Source organism: Ciconia boyciana, chromosome 8, assembly GCF_034638445.1.
Source record: "Ciconia boyciana chromosome 8, ASM3463844v1, whole genome shotgun sequence".
NCBI lineage: Eukaryota > Metazoa > Chordata > Aves > Ciconiiformes > Ciconiidae > Ciconia > Ciconia boyciana.
In genome coordinates this window covers 23,636,261-23,656,374 of record NC_132941.1, presented here as the reverse complement: position 1 = coordinate 23,656,374, position 20,114 = coordinate 23,636,261, and the positions used below count along the sequence as shown (strand labels likewise).

The window sequence follows — 20,114 nt, the reverse complement described above, 5'->3', positions numbered from 1 at the left end:
CTGTAACTAGAGCACACAGGCAATACAATAAACAAGTAGAATAAGCCTAAAAATACTATATAATACTATAAACCATTTATAAAATAATATTAGAAATATTAGAAAGCATTGACAATGCATTTCAGTTGAAAAAAATCACTAAAAACAAGAGTAGAGCTCACAACAAGGAGGTTCTTGCATCAAGTCACTGGTGACATATCCTGCAGATCAATGTCCTCTCCTAGGTCCAGCTGTGTCTTTCCCTGCTGGCGGCACAATCCTAAACTCCTCCTGGTGGAACTGCTCACACTGCTTGCTCTGAATAAATAAGCTTATGAAAAAAATTACTCTTTCAAAGGTTTAAAGCTAATTTGATTTAAGCAAAAGTGAGGGAGAAGCATTTATATTGTTAGCTTTACCAGGAGAACAAAGGAGAGGAGGGCAGGAGTCTCTGCCGGCATCATAGCCCTGAGCAAAGCGTACCTCTACCTATACCCTCAGGAAAAATAAAACCAAAAATTCCCTTCCTAGCCTAAGAATTTCCTAACTGACACCCTAAAATGCTCTACAAAAGAAACTAAAAAGTGAAAAAACTGTTCTGATGATTGTATTGTTGATCGCAAAGGGCCTTTTCCAACTCATCCCCAGTTGAGCAAGACCCTCTGGACAAGTATGTGTCTTGCTCAAAGCAAGAAGAAACCTTCTCACCCTCAGGATTAATTAATCGAGTTTATCATTAATTCCCTTGAGATTTGGGTGCATCTCACGATCTTCCGCAAAACGAGAGGTCCCAGGACCAGAAAAACAGCCTTCACTCAAGGAAGATCCTGGTTCAGCTCTGGTTTGAAAGCATAGGCTGCTCCTTTGATGCCCTGCCAGAAGTGGCCTCCAGCAAGGAAGCCCGGGATGAGTCACACCACCAGCAGAAGGAACTCACCAATCTGGATTGAAAAGCACAGATGAAACTTGGGATTTTTCTCCCTGCTCTGCCATCTCCATTTCTGCACAGCAATTCTTGGTAATTGCATGCTGCCAGGCAGGCGGTCTGGCAAAGGAGAAGCAAAAATACACAGCAGAAATGGAGAGGATCTGCTAACCAAGGCTTTTTTCCTAAAAGGAGACAAACTGAGACAAGAGAATGTTAGGGGACTGAAAGGATCATCTGGTAAGAGCACTGTAAAAGCTTTTTTTTTTTTTTTTTTAACTGACTTGCATGAATTCCAGTTGGCATAGGGGATTTATTGCTTTCCACACCTGCGGAGCTACAAGCCAAGAGCATCATCTCTTTAAATACTGTGTCCTCTAATCTGAGTTACTTCATATATAAATCCAGGAAAAAAAAAATAAAACAAACAACCAACAACTTTTAAACCCATAAGACAGACTCAAGAAAAAGAAGTTTAGCCCCAGTTTGCTCTTCAACTAGGGATAATACACATCCAAAATGTATCCATTTTACATTTAAGGGCGGGCATCTTACAGTAAGATGCAGAGGGCAAAGTAGTCTTCTTATGAAAATATAACATCTTGAGTATTAAAGACTTAAAATTATCACACAATTCTTTTTTCACAGAAAATCCATTTTACTCAATGGTTGGGGGCAAGGCATTTCTTTGCTTCATTCACTATCACAACCTATTGCTATTCAAAAACATATTAAAGAGGAAAAACAGTAGTAATATCTCCACTGTCTTTTCAGTTCAGTTTGGCAATTCTGGTAATAAAACTACTAATTCAACACGTTCTTTACTTAAATCAAACCAAAACTGCAAAACATCTGCTGTAGCTGCTGACCTTGGTCTGCACCAGAGCATTTGAAATCTCACTCCATGCCTCTTTTTTTTTTTTAAATCTATCCAGCCCAACCACTAATTTAAAGGAAACTGTGCTGGATGCTCTAATTGACCCCGTTCTCTTCCTTCCCCAGTTTGTCTCTATAATTAGCCCTTCCCAGCTCAGCCTAGCAAAGGGAATCAGAAACAAGATCTTTCCAAGCCACACCCTGCAGACCACAGCAACTGCCTTGTATTGTTTTTACCCAAAAATCAACATACACTGCAGCATTAACTGCTTCAGGACAAAAATAAAATTAAAAAAGAAAAAAAGCAAGAGCAAATGTGTATTCACCATTTTCAGGCATGTTATAGTGAATGATGCAGTTAACCCAAAGGAAAATTTCACCTGCAACACTAATCCATTGGGCATACTTTGTAACATGAGCAAAATACTTGTTTTCCTCAAAATAATATACAGTTGCACAGCTGTCCACACTAAATTCACCTACCTAAGACTTGGCGGTGCTGTGTATCTCAGCACACACACGAAATGCAGAGAATAATTCAGTTTTGCACTAAGGTACCTGAAGGACCCACACCTTGTTTCTTGAGAAATTAGAAAGCATGTAGAGAATGAGGAAAGGAAATGCATTAAAAAAATAGTCTTATCAGCAAGCAGATGCCACCAAAGAAAATTTACTTCCCTACTTGCCTCTACAATAGGCAAGGATTCCTACCAGGGGACCAGAGTTGTTATTTTTAGGTACTTGGGGAAAAAAAAGAAAACAAAACAAAACCAGCAACAACAACAAAACACCCACATCCCAAAAAACCCCAAAAACCAGTTTAGGTCTGGATTTGCAGAGCTGCTGAGCACTGGAAGATGCAGAACGAAGCAGCGGTCCTCAGCAACGCCAGCAAAAACACATGGGGTGATCTCAAAGCCTGCAGGTCTAACCTGGCCTGACCCATATCCTCCATGCCACCACAGCATCTTCTGTCTTCGTCTTCGCATAAGGATGATACGACAGCCTAATACAATGATCCAAAACTAAATCAGAGGAATTTTTTTTGTTAGTTTCGAGCTTCGTTTCCTTCCATTTCACTTCTCCCATCTCTGAAGTTCAAATAGCACCCATCTCAAGAGGCTGTTCCTGAAGAAGGTGCCCACCAGGAAAAGCTCCCCAAGGTCTACAAAGCACAATCCTGGTGTGCACCGAGTCCGTAACTCACTACTTTCTGCTCAACTTTTACATTTGACTTCGCAGCTTTACAATTATTTTGCACCCCACAAAGCTTTTTTGTTGCATGGAGCTTAGAAACCAAAACAGCTACATTTTTTGGTGATTAATTAGCATTACGAGCTGAGACTGAAGTTCTCCTCTTCAAAGCCATCAGCAGCCATTTGCTAAATATTATGCTGGACTTTCAGAGCTACAGCTCCCCAAAGCACACAAATATGCATATTACACATACTTCCATAACAATCAGGAAATTCAACGTTTATACATTTAGAAAATTAAATTGCAGTTGGTGGGAGTCTCACTAATAACAGCAGCATCTGAACCTGTAATGATCCTTCACCTAAGGAAAATTGTTCAAGTTTTTTGAATACTTGTCTCCTCTACCCCTTGAAGAGCATACCTGAAAGAAAAGTATGTAGATTAATGCTCCCAGAAAACCTAAACAGCAGAAAAGAAAGTTGATCCAGTCCTACAAAAAAAACAAAACAAAAGACCTTTCTCAGTGCAGAGGATAGTTCATGCTCAGGTGAAAATAATTTCTAAATTAACACAGAAAAACTGCACCTAAAACATTTTAAATCCACGTCTGCAGGTTTTAATTTCAATTTTTTTTTTCCTGCTTGAAAGAAGAGATATTCTCTCAAGGATTTCATTTTTACTAAAAATAAACACAATGCAAGAGAGAAGATTGCAATCTCCCCACCACACAGTCTGAATCACAAATATCAACACTGAGCTACTTTTAAACTGAGTTTTTAAACGAGTTTTGCATGCAATTGAAAATGGTTCGCATTTAGCACTGGAGATCTCACAGTGGGACCATTCGCCAGACTACAAGTGCAGAAAACTTCTCATTCAGCATTTACTCCTCAAGTTTCACATCTTCCCGGACAAAACAAAAATGAAAGCAGCGTTCAAGTAGGACAGCTGCACCACAGAGAAGGAAACCAGAGGAGGGAACTCCTAATGTTGCTAAAAACCCAGCCAGCAAACACTGCAGGCGAGATTCACACCTTCCTTCAACAAGAACAAAATACAGTAAAATATTCAGGCAGGGTGTTTTTTTCCCCCCTTGTTTCAGTTTTCAGATCTTATTTCTTTCCAGCAAAGACTTTTAGGTGGGAGGATGAATTCTCAATACCCCAGACATGGACTTTGGTGCTCACTTTTTTCTCTATCTCATTATCCTTACCCATTTCAGGAGGTGCTTTTTTTTTTAATGTATATATATTTTTTTCTCCTCTTATTTATTGTATTGCTCACGCAGACAAATAGCAACAGCTCGAGAGAGGTATTTAAATCACATAAATGGAGGGAGAGGAATCGAAACAGAACATATAGTACAGCTGAACTCAGAAACAATACATTTGAAGGCAGGCCTGCAGCTCCCATCCTGTAATTAGAAAGGGATTTGAGTCTGAATGTGCCCCTGAATAGAGAGTCCATGCCTCTTCTAAAGAGTGGCAGCAAACATGGTGGGGCCAGTGATGGGCAACTGCTGCTAAGTCATCTTTCTTGGCAATTTATTTCTAGAGAAAACATTTCAGGCTTAGAAGAGATATTACTGCTAATATTTATTAATACTAATAAATTCCTTAATCAAATCACTGCAGATCGCAGCGAAATTGGAGATGTATTTGGAGAAGTGCAACTACGCTTTGAAACAGGTCCTGTGCTTTGACAAGTAAAGATGCGCTTGGCAATCACTAGAGTTGAACGAGGTTATGCAGTGAGGAGAAAAAGTGTTTTTTGTTTATAAAATCATACTTGCTTTCGGTTAGTTCATTCTGTTCATAGTTTAGAAAAACTCTTAAGACTCCTTATTATCTGCTGCAAGCACCTCAAACCTGACCTCTGCTCTGCATTGTCCTTCTATCTCCTCACCTTCCAGGCACCGTGAAGCGCCTCCAGATAAGATTATCTGAGGCGATGGCCACAGTGAACAAGCCTGCTCTTCTGATAGGAAATGCAAGCCCCTGCCTGTACAAATTATTTATGCAACGGTCTTCCCATGAAGGATAAAACAGGTAGAAAACAGGTAGCGTGTGCCCTTGCAAATGAGGTGGCCCAAATGCAGACCAAGTTGCCTGTCCACTGCATCCTTCTCCAGCCCTTCCCACTGCAGGGCTGTATCTTTATTTCCTGATGAAAAGAAGCAGAAGAAACAGCGGCTCTGCTTTTAAATGATGTCTGTCCAAGTCCCTCTTTGAGTAGGAGTTGTTCAGCCATCCTTACCACCACTAGCAGCAACAAAACCCACATAACTATCCCTCATTTACTGAGCAATCAGTGAATTAAGGAGCAGGGACTGGCTCTCCTGCACTTACATTTCTCAAAGAAACCCCCAGAAGGGTTATTTACCAACATAACCTCCCTCTTCCAAAAAATACTTATTCTGAAATCTTTAAAAGTTGGTTGACATTGTTTTGATCAAGTGCTATGTTTCTAAAGATCTATTGCATTCAATTATTTATTTATTTTTGCCTAATGGGACCACATTCCTTAACAATGAAATCATTTACTAATTCCTCCCGGGAGAGGTTGTCCTATGCACCCAACAAGCATAAGCCAACCTAACAGTTCTTAGCAAGTACTGTAAAAAGTAAAAATGTCAGCATTTTTGAGAATTTTATTTTGGTCTACATATTTATGTAAAGTATGAAAAGATAGTACACTTACAGAAGTCTTCTAAAGTAAATATTTTCGGTTAACTTGTTTTAAGTTCATCCCTCAAAACTAACTGTGTAGATGCTGAATACAATAAAAGAATTCTTGGCAGTCTATCAAAAACATTTATGGTCTCATTGGTTTTAAAGCTCAGGTTTTTCAAAGATATATCTATACGGATTAGACACTCCACTTCCATTAATGCTCGACCATGATATATCATATCCAGGATCATATACCTTTTCAAAGGTCATGCTTCACAACTAATAGAAGAAAGTCATATGAATTTTGATTAAAAAACAGCACAGGGGCTGTCAGATTAACCATGTTTGGTGGATAAAAGCAGAGACTAAACAGGCAGCTGAAGGAGTAACTCTACCACTGATTCAACTTCATTTTGGGGTATACTAGAAGCAATTCAAGGTGGAAAGATCAGTAAACAAGATTCAAATCTGACATTGAAACCCACATATTTTTGCCATTTTCACATTAATAGAGGTGGTAACTAAAGTAGCAGCATAAGAAAAACCAGTATTCACATATCCAGTATGCTCAGTTGGGTCCTAAATAGATAGTTAACTATCAAGATGTGAAAATATTGAATAGCAGCCCATTACACACCAAATGCAGTACTTCTGAGCATTACAATTTGTGTATTTTAAAACACATTTTTCCTCTGCTACTGTACACAGTATCCAAGAGGGGCAGATCACTGCTCTATTCCCCATTGGTCCTAACAGGTATTTGCAGTAACTCCAAATTGTAGGATGGAAACCAAGATGATTTCTCTAAGAGAAGCTGAGCACCCTGTTTGAACCACGAAATATGCCAGGGTTGAAAGGGCCTGATCCAGCCCTCCCCTCAATGCAGGCAACTTTACACTGACCTACACCTACAGCCAGCCTATTCCTAGGGACCTTTAACACCCACAGGGATTTCATAAACCTCCTCTGGGACCTGAAGGAGACACTTTAAATGTACACCAGAACCCAATGGAGAGATGAAGGAAGACCACGGCAGAGCTACTCCCATGGCTTGCTTTAAATCAGGCACATGCTGCAAAAAAGGCAATATAACTCAGCAGCAGTGCAAGACGAGAGCTCGGATGAGACGAGAGCTCGGATGAGACACAGCTGGTGGAGCTTCCCCACATGTTTATCTCACATCAACAGTGACAGGATACAACCAAGCAGACCCTATCAATGTTCCTGGTAGAGGATAGAGAGTCGTAGCCCAAAGGGTCCAAGCGCACCCCAGCTTGTATCTGGGGCATCCTCAGCACACCACAGGCTTTCCACTCTTAAGGCTCACCTCCTTTGACAGACAATGGGCTTGGCAGGAGACCTAGCTCCATCTCTTCACGAGGCTCTTAGCGAAACCCTAAAAAGGGCTGACAAGAAACACCAACAGAGCCTGAAACAACGACTGACAAGTTCATTTCACAGAGCCGGCGCCAAGCCATGCCTTGGCACGGCGTGAACAGCCAAAGGTGTATGAGAACCCTACGCAAGAAAGAGATGCCTCAATCCTCTCCAAAGGGATGCTCATCCATGCCTGAAGAGAAACCACAATTCAGGATTTTAATGGCAGAAAGGAATCAGGGGAGTAATGACAATCCTTCAATCTACATGTATTTATTTGTTATTTCATTTTGCCTAGAAAAATGGCATGCGACCATTTCACCTCCAAGGAGTTTCCACCAAAATGCTGCAGCACCGGCCACTTGCCAGCTTCGGGCTGATTATCAGCAAATCAACCTAGGCAAGGACTATCCCTATTCCTCTCCCAAGATTAACTTCAGCCAGGTCAGATCCTCTTTCAACAGAAGCCTGCTACTAGATCAGCTTAATGAAATCATGGAAATGCAGTGGAAGAGGAAGTTTAACATGCTTGCAAGTGGAAGGCTGTGCTCCATTAACAAGGGCTGCCATGGATCATGTATAATCTTGTTCTCCTTGGACACTTTCCACCCAACACAGCTCAAACCGCTCCCCTTCCCTTCCCTTCGTGCCATCTGCAAACCACAGGTGGAAGACGACCAATGTTAAGACATCTAAAGCCGCAAGTAAAGCAGTCTGACCTCACAGCCAGCCATGCTCAGAGCAGGATTTTGGACTGAGTGGTCTCCCAAGGTCCCTTCTGACCTGAACAATCCTACAGTCCTCCATCGGAGGAAAGCGATGGAAAGAAAAAAATAATCTAGAAGCAGCAATACACAACTGGGTAGCATTAAAATCATGGGGGTTTTGTTAAAATAAAAAACATTTGTGGCAAAGCCATACAGGTCTCACTTCACCTGTAAGACTTTTCCATAGGTACCCGTCATAGTATTCCTCCCCACAGAAAAAAAAAAATACTACCATGATGACTAGCAGAGCCATAACTCTTGATAATATTTTAAAAACAGATAAAAAAATTAGTTAAATTCTACAAATCACTGTTCAATATGCTTCCTTTCTGAATTTTGACATTTTCTGAGGATGTATCATTTGTTGAGTTTGCTTTTAAATGTTCGATTCCTAAGATACAGAAGTTAAGACATCAATACAATCACAGGAGTGAGATGTACATCACATCATGGCATTCGACCTGCCAAACACAGTAGCAAGATTGTAATATTAAGAGTCACATAGAGAAAACAAAGATTATTCCATTTCCCTCTTTTCCTGTTATTATCCATTATCTGGCAAGAGTTTCACATGTTTGGTTTATATATTCTAAATCCTGACCACCTGTGCCTTCACACATATACCCAAAGCCTATGGAAAAATTTGGCCAGTGTTAAAAAAAAAATAAAGGATCATAAAAATAATCTCAATTCTGATGATCTATAGACATCCCATCAACAGCATTTCATCCTTACAATTCAATAAGAAACCCATACCTAAGCTATGTGATAATCCCAGACATCTAACCTGAAAACACAGCGTAATATTTTTGAATGCCAAGATGCAGCAGGAAGCCCAAACAATTAACGAGTGTCTTCCCAGAGCAGGGGACTACCCAGGAACAACCAAAATCTCTGATGATACTGCTTTTGTCCAAAGGAATGCTAGAGAAAGTCTCAAATTTGCAAACTTAAGCCACGATCATTTAAATATTTATGTTTATGTTTACTTTTTAGAGAAGAGAGAAATCCCATTCACTCAAGAGGAAGTTAAGCAAATGTAGGCATGCAGAACCCAAGCCTGAGAAAATAAGATGCTCTTTTTAAGCTCAACACACACACAAAAAAAAAACATTTTCTAAAGCCGAAAGCTGCACCCAGCCCATCTTGGGGAGCCAGACTCCAGGACCAGGCTGGGAGCTTCATAAACTACATAACAAATGTGCCTTCAACCTCAGGGTGGCATGATAGCAAAACAACCTGTCTAAAGACGATGGGGTTTCTTCCCACAGAAGGAAGCTCTTCTCAGGCACTCAGTCTGCCTTCATACTTCTCGAGTATTTCGCATGCAAGTGGCACTGCAATCCCATTTTATTTATAAACCAACGGGATGCAGGAATTTCTGAAATTGAGTTTGACCAGCTAAGATGCTTCAAGTGGCTCAACGACCTTGTTTTCTCCCCAATAAATGTATTTTTAAAGGAATTCTATCCAAAAGCTCCATGGTTTGAAGCAAGAACTAGAATTTGGCAGAAAATGGCCAAGCTACGCCCATCAAAAAACCCCACCCAAATGGCTTTAGAAACTCTCAGTTCACCTTCGCTAGCAATTTTGCTAGACTCAAGGTATTTAAGGCTTCAGGACTACCTGACGCACTTGGTCCCAAGGCTGTAATGGTGCACCCCAGCCTTCCTCACCAGCTGCGTGGTAGTGCCAAGCTGCAAAACCAGTGGCAGGACCAGCACCATCCCTGTGCTCCCAGTACTCCCCCTGTTGACTTGCGGGCGATGCGGAGGAGCGATCTGTTCTTCCATCCAGACCTGGATACCGTCCTTTCAAAAGTCAAGTGGCATACATGTGCAATTAGGATTTCTAGTACAGCCCTACCTCGAAACAGGATAAATTAAGGTTGCACAGGTAACCTCAGGTTTCACATTTCCCAAGCACCTGACCTCGCATGCTTCACATTCTCAGAGGTTTTCTTGCAAATGTGATGAACACTCACTAATGAACATTCTAGATAAAAATAATTAAGGCATAAAACATTTAGATGGTTAGATTTTCTAGCAAAGGATCCCAAAGGTTTGCTAGCCTGAGTTTTAGGTGGCATATATAAGTGCCGGTGTTTGTAAAAGATCTCGCAACAGCAGTTGTCACATCAGCCATTTGACACCTTTAAATCTTAAAGCTTCCCCCCCCACCAAAAAAAGGTAAAAATGTGAACTTTATAAATCATAACTGGAGCTGCACATGCACAGAAGAAATAACTGAGGCACATTCTGCAAAGCTAAGTTTATATTTTAATACTTTTTTAAAAAAATAAAGAGAATCAGGGTATTCAAGTAAACCTTTTTTCAGATGTTTCAGAGGCACCACTGATGGACCATAGGCCTTTCAATAAAGATGAAACATCTCTAAAGCCATCCTGATTTATACATTGATTACAATAAATAAATATATATATATAAGTAAAGTTGCATCATCATTGATAGACCAGGAAAAAAAAACTTATTAGTCGTGTGCCAGGGCTGCTGAATTACCTTCCCTACTGTCAGCAGCCAGACCGACAGCTTCCAAAATGATCTTGGGGATAAAAAAAATCACAGCCAGGAGTGACAGCGAAGGCTGGGAGAGCCTTCATAAGGGAAAAATACAAAGAAAATCCTCTTATTTTAATTAAAAAATGTTAAAAAATAAGAAAAGCCACTGAAATGGATAAGTTTACTCAAAGACGTAGGGGAAACCGTGATTATTGTGTAACTCTAGGATGACGGGCTGAAGAGAAGATGCTCTTCAGTGATAACACAGCCTCTCTGACCCCAGCAGGAGTTCACTGGTGCCTGTGGCTAAGCTTAGCTCAGTAAGGTCGTGCTTAAGCATTCACAGCCCATCACCACCACATCCACGCACGTCTTGTCAGAAGAGACGAGAAGACGATGCTCCCCTGTCATTTCCTAGCACTCCCCAGGGAATAGAGCCGGGAAAACGTTTGAGCCAGCCAGAAACCCATTTCCCCAACTAATAACCTAATAACAAAGCGATTTATTAAAGCACTTCATTATCGATTTAGCAAAATGCCGTGCTATTTTGTCTCCCCGTAGCAGTGCCCTCCTCCTTCCTTTGCCGCTACATGCCGCTACACCGATGGGCAGGGTAACGCGTGCTGCAGCCAGGGATGTGAAAGCCATGATTTCTGCTGAGCTCACGCTCCCAACTTTATTAATCTCAGCTTGATTTCGGGATATGAAAATGTAAATGGAGGAGCAGGAAGCCAATCTATAAGCAGACAGGTGGCAAAACACCTGGCTCTGAACTTACAGCAGGTCCTACCATGAGTCACATTGGAGGATGTTTGGGGGGTATAAAGCAAAGGCCATTTCGGCTACGTTTAGGAAAATTCCAGAAAGAAATATCGACTTTTTTAACCTTCAAAGGAGCAGCGCTTCCATAAAGGTCTGGAGTGCCGGGGAGCAGACTGCCACAGGTTCATATACTGTATTAAAAAATAGAAATATCTCGTTAAGATGGGGTGGGAATTGATAATGCTGCTCGCGTTTAGCAGCATAACAGGCTGCTCCTTTGCCAAAAACGACAGTGGCAACCGCGACCCAGTCCCGTCACAGCGCCCGTCGTCACGGCGTCAGGGCTGTTTCCCCACTCGGGGCGGGGGGGGGGGGGGTTGTGGGGATGCTGCCAGCCCACGGACCCACTGGTGACACTGGAAACAGTAAGGGAGGTAAAAGCTCTCCCCCCCAGCTGTTTTTTTTTTCACATCTTGCGTGTCCGACCCACCCTCAAAATGGGTGTAAACTGCAGCGTATTGGCACCGAAGAATTAAAAAGCAGCAGCCCCGCTGCCACCCTCAGCGTTCCCACGCGTGGGGAAGCCCACGCGGGGCCCGCGGACAGGATCCAGCCGCCGAGGCGCCGTCCCGCACCTTGCACCCGCTGCTTTCCCCGGGCGCCGCTGCGCACCGGGGGGGTCGGTCGGGTCGGTCACGCGTGGGGGCGAAGCTCGCGTGAGCCCAGCCATCTTTACACGCCACGGGAACGCAGGGCGTGGGGAGCCCTACGCCACCGGAGGGACTCGCCCTCCTCCGCCGAACAAAGGCTCCCGCCGGCCCCGCAGTGGCACCGGGCGACGCTCCGCCGCGCCAACGGGACTCGCCTCACGCTGAGCCGGACGCGGCGACCCCGACCCTGAGCGGCGGCACCGCCCGCGGGCACCGCGCCCGCCGCTACCCCCTCACACACACACACCCGGAGGCACACGCCCCGCTCTGCTGCCCCGCCGCTCACCTGGGTGTTGGGGCGCGGCGCATCCCTCGCCCGCCGCCGCTGCCGCTGCTGCTGAGGAGACTCCCGCGCGGCGCCGCTGAGGGGGGGGAGGGGGGGGGTTCGGTGGGGGACGGGACGGGGGAGGAACGGGCGCTCCCGCCGCCGCCGCCGCCGCCCGGGCGCTGCCCGACTGCCCGCGCGCGCCTCCTTCGCGCACCCGCCACCGCCCGCGCGCCGCCTGGGGGGGAGGGGGCGACAGGAGCGCGCCCCGCCCCGCCTATCGCCCCGCCCCTCAGGCCGCACCCACTCCCCCCCCTCCTCCCGCACCTGCGCACACCCTGCGGCCGTCGGGTCGTTACGACGCGGTGCTGCCAGCTTTACGGCAGCGCGCAGCAACCGGCCGGTGCTGGCTCCGCGGTGGGTGAGCGGGCTATGAGGCGGCAGGTGAGCGGCGGCGGCGCGGGGAGGGCCGGGCTGGGCCCGGTTCGGCTGGCGTTGCCACGGCAACAGCGGTGTCGGTAGGACCCCGGCGGTGGTTGTTGTGCGCGGTGGGCGCGCAGGCCGCAGCCGTTGGGGGTCCGTGCCGGCCTCAACCGGGCCCGGAGGCTTCACCGCGCATTTTGAGGGAAAATGGTTAAAATCGTTAAACGTAGAGCCGCGTTACCGGCACCGGGTGTCGAGCTGGGACTGCCCGGGCACCGCTTGGCCTGGGTGGGCTCGTAGGGAGTGGCACTACCAGCTGGTCCCGGGCCAAGCCCTGCTCCCCAGCCTGGCCTTGACCCTGACCCTGACCCTGACCCCAGCCCCAGTCCAGGTCCCACCAGCCCGGGTGGACCCTCTTCTCTTCCCTTAATTCTCATTTATTTCCTTAGAAGCAGCAGCGGGACAAGTGAGCTCTTCCTGGGGGGCTGCTTGCATGCTCTGATCCCGACGAGCACCAACTGCCAGCCGCCGGGACAAGCTTGGGGTCAAGCATGTGGGTCGTGTCTCCACAAGGCAACAACAACCCAAATCCATTCCTCTGTCCGAATTCCTTCTCATGACTGAATTCCTGTGACCTTTAGGTCTTTCAGGCAAATTATATTCCCTCCCAGCACTTCCCACTACTCTCTTGAATAAACTCTTTCTCAAAGTAGGTGAATGCAGTCCATCAACATCCAGTTTAACATCATTTTGATGATCCGAGCTGAGGGGTTTCTCATTGTGACCTCTGGGAGAGTCTTGGTGGCATCTCTCATCCTCAGGCCTTCAGGTCGCTGGGTTTTTTCCTTGTCAGACTTAATGGTTTGGCCAACCCCATCCTGGGGAGCAAAACGCATTTGATTTAGTAGTGTTTGGTGCAGTTCCTCCGGCTTTTAGTTTACTGCCCCATGAGATGTTGTGAAACAAAGCAGGGTTCTGGAGGTTGGTTGCGTAGAGCAGCTGCGTGTGTCTGGTTTGGGGAATTTGTTGGGAACAGAAAGGTTTGGGCATTGTCTGTGCATACAGAAATTATGAATGTTTTCTTCTGAGTCTGGCATTCAGGGCCTATTGAACCTGCAAAGGCTCTGTTCTTGTATCATACAGGAATTATAATCTATAGGCTACAAAGAGATTGCTTATATTTAACAAAAGAGTAGATGAGTACGCTTCTTTCCTGGCTTAGCTGTTTAATTTTGCTTGAGTTTCTTCTCTGCTTTGTTAGGGGACAGGTAAGTACAGAGACTCAGATGCCAGTAGCCCAGCCCAGCTCACGCCGATAAATAGAAATTGATGTTCCTTGTCTGATCTTGCTACCATTAACAACAACCGCTATTAAGAGCGCTGATACGGGGTCTAAGAACTGTATTTCCAGTAAAAGGCAATGGTCTGGTGGTTAAATCGTGAGGCCTTTTACTCTTGATTGTTCCAAAGACCTCAGCCAAGCTGCCGAAAACTTCTCTGTCCCTCCCACTCTTCCCTGGTAAAGTCCAAATAATTTGTCTTTCAGGTGTCTTTTTGTATTTACCTCCATATTCTTTAAATTTGGTACAGGAGTTTAGTGATGTAGCCCCTTAAAATATTCACTCTGGATGTTCTTAGCACCTTTAATTTATTAAAATAGACTTTAGGAATCTGATTCATCCTTAATTTATGCTCTCTTTGCTCCATCGCTGCCTGTTTACGCTCAGTTACTAGGGAGTTCCATTCTCTGACTCTCGAGTGCTGCCTTCAGAGTGCAAGGCAACAACTACACGCAGAAGGTAGTTGTCTTCTATGTTGTGAAAATAATATAGGTTTGGGCGCTTTTTGTCAAGTATTGCAAAACACAGGCTTTGCCTTGCATCCTGGACACGAAGGAATCCCATCAGTTTATGGATCAAACTTGCGCTAACAACAGCAGCTTATTTGTTAAATTTTTACAACTTAGAGATGAGAGAAACTTGACTTCTTGCCATACTGATGCAAGATGGCACCATTTTCAAATCTATAAACAAAATGGGCGGTTTCATCTTGGTTGGCTTGATGACATTGTTATTGAAATGCTCCTTTTTTTCTCCCTGGTGTTCTCATCTTAGCACTCAAAACGGGGCAGATGAATATCCCTCCGAGAAGCTGAGGGTTACAGAGGGTTTGCACAAATTCCAACTACTAATATGCAAATAAAATGAACAAGCAAGACTCTTGTTGGCAACCTACAAAAAATGTTTCAGGCCTGCGTCAGTACTTATTCCTAGTTTTATGAAAACTTCTGAACCGAGTGTGCCTGAGCCTTCAGGAAGCAAAGCCTGGCTGTGTCTGAGCAGAGCTGCTTGTGATGTGCGACTGGATTTCAACACCCCTTAACGTCAGAGGTGCTCAGATCCATGGCCCAGCTTCTCTGTGGATTCCTCTTTTGCTTTAATAGGGAGGTTCTCCCAAACAAAACAACCCTAATGGCTTTTCACAGCTCCAGTACGCTTTTTTGGTCCTTGCTGCTTACCTTAAGTAGCTCTGAAAGGCATCCGAGCCTATGAAGGGTTTTCCTTTAAGCTGTACGCTGCACGTGGTGAGTCATCCTGCAGAACTCACAAGCAGTTTCACAAATACCAGATGGCAATAAAATTAAAAGTAGTAGCTAGTGGCAATTAAGCATTTGCTATAACCGTTCTCCCTTCCTGACTGTAGGAAGCTGCCAAATGTATTTTCTTTTTTTTCTTGACCCCAAAAAAACCAAACAATGTTTCTGCAGAGTGGAAAATTAACAGAATACAGGACGCATGCTTTCTTCCCTAGCCCATAATCCCGTTTGGACTAGAGCGGAAGCTATTTGCTGTATTTCGTACATCTTTAGGAGAAGATGAAGCAGAAAAAACAGGCACTAAAGGAAAATTTGGGGCATTGTGTGGGCACGTACAAAAAGTATTTCAGCAGTGACCCTGTTAAACCCGCAAACTGGTCACTTCTAGGCTCACAGGATATACAGCTCTTTAAACAAGACTACATTCAGGCATGCTACAGAGTTGCTGGGACTTAGTTTAGATTTTTTGTTTTGTTTTTATACTGCAGGCTGTTGCAAAGGATCTGCTCCACAAACTTGGAAATAGTTGGAGCCCATTAACGTAAGAAGCATGTCCAAATATCATTGTGTTTGGCTCAGTATAAATAACAAGGACTGCTCCCCTTCCTTTTCAGTGACTCTTGCTGCTTGGCATGTCTTGGATCTATCAGCCATACGCAAATAGTTATTAGCTTTTTCAAGCCCCAGATACCCTACCTCAGCCCTTCCTTCCGACTTATTACACATGCAGCATGCTTCATCCATTCAGTTATTTACAAGTCACATGCAATGTTGACCTTGCCAAGATTTTTTAGAGATAAATCTCTTAATTTATGCATACCTGGCCAGGAAGGATTTTTTTCATTATTCACATCACAATAAGAAGCACAAATCTACTTCTTCCTAACATGTAAACAACACTTGGGGGTTTTTTTATTTCCCCCTATCATAATGGATAATTAGTGTCTTATTTATAGTGAATCATATTAAAGTGATCTTATCATTATTAGTTTTCACATGGTGCTTTAAGAAATCCTAAGATGTTTTCATGCTGCGTTTGGCACAGATGAGGAAAGGGTGAGGCCAGACCAGCTCCACATCACCGCTGTCCCGAGCTGTGGCATTCCTAGCCCTGTCCCAGCAAGGAAAGAAGCGTCAGGTGCCAATGGTGCATCGCAGCAGCTGAGGAGCCCAGGCTGGGGGTTGCGAGAGCAAAGGAAAAGGAAAATCAGGGTGGATAAAGCGGGTTTAAATCAACAGTTCCTCTTCAGAAGATCTCTTCCTAAATCTCTTCCTAGTCTGGTGCCAGCAAGTATTTCGTGCTGTGTATTGAGTAGCACCTCCTAGCATGCTGTACAACCTCTTTCTTAAAACATGCTTTAATCCCCCTGGGATGCAAAGGCAGCAAATGCAACAGCTTCTGAAAAGGAATTATATGACTGGTAGAAAGACCAGAACTGGTGGATAGTCAGATAACCTGATAAATGGAGAGGAGTCAGGAGTCTTGCCTGGAAGACCTGTTGAAGTCCCTTGAGTACATCCTCAAACACATTGGTGGGGAGAACGAGGTGCTACAGTCTACTTAAATTTCCAGATGCCTTTTTAAGGATAAGCAGCCTCTATTTGTGGAAAGCAGGCGCGGACTAAGAGGGAAGAATGTAGCCTGGACAAATAACGGAGTAAAAGATTGGACAGAGTGGGTCGGCATGACTGGTCACTTCTGTTTGCAGGTGGACATCACCAGTGGAAGCCTGCAGGGATCTTCACCCCTCAGTGTACTGTACCCACAAGTGCTTTCTCCTTTCGTGAGCAAAATTTTGGCAAGTTAAAACCTGAGCTAAAAAATGACAGGTATTTTGCAGACCATCCAGCTTCAGTGGTACTTGTGTTATTGAAATATCTACCAGCTAGGTAGAGAGTTTTCCTAAAGATTCCCACGGTAGGGAACTGGGTTTTTTGTGATCTTGTTTTGCTTTGTTTCTCTTTATTCATTGCCGCCTTGCCTCCTGTGCTGGCGGGCCAGCAGGTTTTCCTGGAACAGGTCATGCGTCTGGCACCAAGCTGTGGCACTATCTGCTAGGCAAAAGGGACCGTATGCCTGTCAGCCCTGAAAAGAGTTTTATTTAAGGAATATCAGTGATGCAAAGAATTACAGTGATTGTTACAGTGCAGGTGAAACACTGAAACACCAAAACACTGACTTCTCCTAGATCACGTATAGTTTCTGTGCAAAGCACAGAACTGAAGGCGTGCCTGCAGTTCCCAAGCAAGAACTGCTTTGAAATCACTTTGCTTTGAGGTTAAGATCATAACGATGAAACGTTTATCTAATCAGAGCCATGCACTGCTCCTAGAGCAGCAGAAGAGCCCAGCTCAACCTGTCACATGCTGCAGATGAGGAGCTGCGTGTCCTCCATCTGCTCATCTGGCAGATAGTTCAAACTCTGGTCCTTCAAATATCTGTCTGGGAAACCTGGGCTCACTGCTTGCTGAGAAGGAACTTGAGATGTTTGTTGCACTGTATCTTGTCCCAGGTGTGATCTAATTCCTTAATTCATCTTCCCTTTCTATGTTTCAGCTTTTGAAGTTTCCTGGAGTGCTGCGGCCCCAACCTGCGCAGGATGGACCCTGTTGTTCTCAGTTACATGGACAGTTTGCTGAGGCAGTCGGACGTTGCCTTGCTAGACCCTCCAAACTGGCTTAATGATCACATCATCGGGTTTGCCTTCGAGTACTTCACCAACCACCAGTTCCAAGAATTTAGCGATCAGGTTTGTTTTATCAGCCCCGAAGTGACTCAGTTCATTAAATGTGCCCTTAGTCAGGAAGAAATAGCCATATTCCTTCAACCGCTGGACCTTCTCCACAAGAAGCTGGTGTTCTTGCCTATCAATGACAACTCCAACCAGGTTGCTGGGGGCACCCACTGGAGCTTACTGGTTTATTTCAGGGACAAAAAGTGCTTCACCCATTACGATTCCCACAGTAAATGCAACTCTGTCCACGCCAAGCAAGTGGCGGGGAAGCTGGAGGCCTTCTTGGGCAAAAGAGGGGGCAAAGCAACCTTTGTGGAGGAGAAGGCGCCTGCCCAGCAGAACAGCTATGACTGTGGGATGTACGTCATCTGCAACGCGGAGGCTCTGTGTCAGGGATACTTCAGGGACCGACCAGAGCCTTTGCTGCAGCTCCTCACTCCCTCCTACATCACGCAGAAGAGATCGGAGTGGAAAGCTCTCGTCACAAAACTCGCGCAGAAGTGATGGAGATGCAGCTCCAGCCCCCCCCAAAACTGCCTTCTCCATCCACGAGGCAGCACCCCCAGTGCCTGACAGTGATGCCCATGCACAGGATTGTCCCAAAGAAGAATGTAACCCCTCCAGCATGGCTACACTCCCCAAACACCCTGTTCCCTCCTAGAAAAGCCTTAGTCCCCTCTGGAAATCACTGGCCTTTGAACTTCTAACCAGAAAAGTCTCTTTGCTTTCAAAGAAATCCTCCTCTCGATGGTGAATTTTTACACTAATCTCTGTGGCAAAATGGGTTGCTAAAGAGACTTCTCCACCTTTGCCCAGCAGGCAACATGCCCTCGTTAGGTGGCTTTAATTGGCTACAGGCATTGCTGTTCCAAGCCAGGTTTAGCAAATGCCCTTTAAAACCAAGCCCCTAAATGCTTTATCATGGCTACTTCTAATTTGTGCCTCCCACTAGTGGTATTTGAGCAGTCTAAGATTTAGCAGCAAGGATTTTTTACCCCTGAAAACCTGACGCTGAGATGTCGATGTCAAAAGATGAGACTCCAAAGGAAATGCTACGATTAATTAAAGAACAAGGCAAAAAGAAAATCAGTTTTCTTCAGATAGGTGCTCCTAGGCTGTACAGTGGTAGCTTTTTTTTTTGGTCCCCCACCCCTGCTTGCTCTTACTACAAATTAAAACCTGACTCTGAACTGCTGGAAGATTAATAGGAAGCTGAGAAACCCAATCCTAGGAAAGGAAACTTAATTGAGATGAAAAGTGACACTCACTCTTTGAAGTTTGTTTTTTTTTTCATTAGGATTTTAGGTTGTCTCCATTCGAGGAGGGTTTGTCAGCACTCCCCAACCCTTGTTAGTGTTTGCCGTGCTCAGAGCATATGAGGCCGTCACTGCTTCCTCTAGCACAAACCAGTTCTGTTACTCAAGATAAAAAGCACACCAGGGAGAACAAAAGGACAGAGTTTGTGGTATAAAAGCCAAAGATAACTGCAGTCTCCTTGAAGCCCAAGAAGTCCTTAATACACTTCTAATCGAAACACTTTTCCTCCTGTGCTGGGTGATGGCTGGGATCTCAGAGCAGATCCTCTCATTAAAAGAGAGGCTTAGCAGTGAGGAAAATAAAAATTAAAATGAGATGTCATTGCAGGATAAGAAGTAATCTCTAATCTCATGAGAAGCAAAGTGGAGGTTGCTCAGGTGGTTTCTAGCAGAGCAACCACACCCCAGTGCACCAACTGGATCAGGGAAACCCAAGTTAAATATAACCCTCGGAAAAGGGGGAAGGATTATTTTGAACCCGGAGCTCTTCACCCATCTTACTGCCAGCCCAGCCCGACCAGTGTGTTTACCAGCACAGCACCAAGGGTGACAACTGTAGGAAGGTCTTGAACTTCCCTTGTTGGTGAGAGAAAGGTAAGTAGTCACAGCCCAGACTCTCCCAAAACACCCAAGCAAACACACACAGACAGTGGAGGGGCAAAATGAGGGTCAGGGTCGTTCCTGTCCTTCCTAGGCTGCCCAGACAGGAGAGCAGCCAGTGAGCCAGGGCATCCATCTGAGCACCAGCCCTTCCTGGAAGACCCCTTCCACTGCTTGGATGGAGCCAAAATGGCATCGAGCCGCTCGCCGAAGGGGATTCACATGGGGCTTCACCGGAGCAACATCACTGCCACCGCAGGAGCCTGCCTTTCTCCCCAGCCCGGAATAAAACTCAAACCAAACCATGTGCTTGTCAGCATCATCCTGTCTTTCATGTAGGTACCCGCTAACAAGTGTTGGCTCCCGCTGCACCACCGTTTCTTGTGCGATGGCGT

The 20,114-nt window shown here is 45.0% G+C and overlaps 2 protein-coding genes across 17 annotated transcripts in view; one reads left to right on the top strand and one right to left on the bottom strand.

Annotated features, from left to right (window-relative positions):
- MYO9A (myosin IXA) overlaps positions 1–12,216 on the bottom strand; it is a 186,491-nt gene extending 174,275 nt beyond the window's left edge. For 6 of the 13 annotated variants that reach the window (XM_072870639.1, XM_072870643.1, XM_072870644.1 and 3 more), the window contains exons 1-2: positions 12,071–12,200; positions 11,199–11,265 (exon numbers count right to left, since the gene is read on the bottom strand). The gene's annotated coding sequence lies outside the window, so the exon portion shown is untranslated. Of the gene's footprint in view, positions 1–11,198; positions 11,266–12,070 lie in introns of all 13 variants that reach the window. The other 7 variants (XM_072870650.1, XM_072870651.1, XM_072870652.1 and 4 more) reach the window with 4 other exon arrangements.
- A 181-nt stretch (positions 12,217–12,397) lies between these two features.
- SENP8 (SUMO peptidase family member, NEDD8 specific) lies at positions 12,398–20,018 on the top strand. 4 transcript variants are annotated; one of them, XR_012043933.1, is made up of 3 exons: positions 12,398–12,493; positions 17,626–19,713; positions 19,814–20,018. XR_012043933.1 is itself a non-coding variant. In XM_072871183.1 (2 exons), the coding sequence occupies exon 2, from the start codon at positions 17,669–17,671 to the stop codon at positions 18,305–18,307; it is 639 nt and encodes a 212-aa protein (XP_072727284.1). In that variant the 5' UTR covers positions 12,398–12,493; positions 17,626–17,668; the 3' UTR covers positions 18,308–20,018. The 4 variants fall into 4 exon arrangements, 2 of the variants coding, with proteins under 2 accessions (XP_072727284.1, XP_072727285.1); XR_012043932.1 differs by having other exon boundaries at positions 19,793–20,018; XM_072871183.1 differs by having other exon boundaries at positions 17,626–20,018.
- Positions 20,019–20,114: the final 96 nt, after the last annotated feature.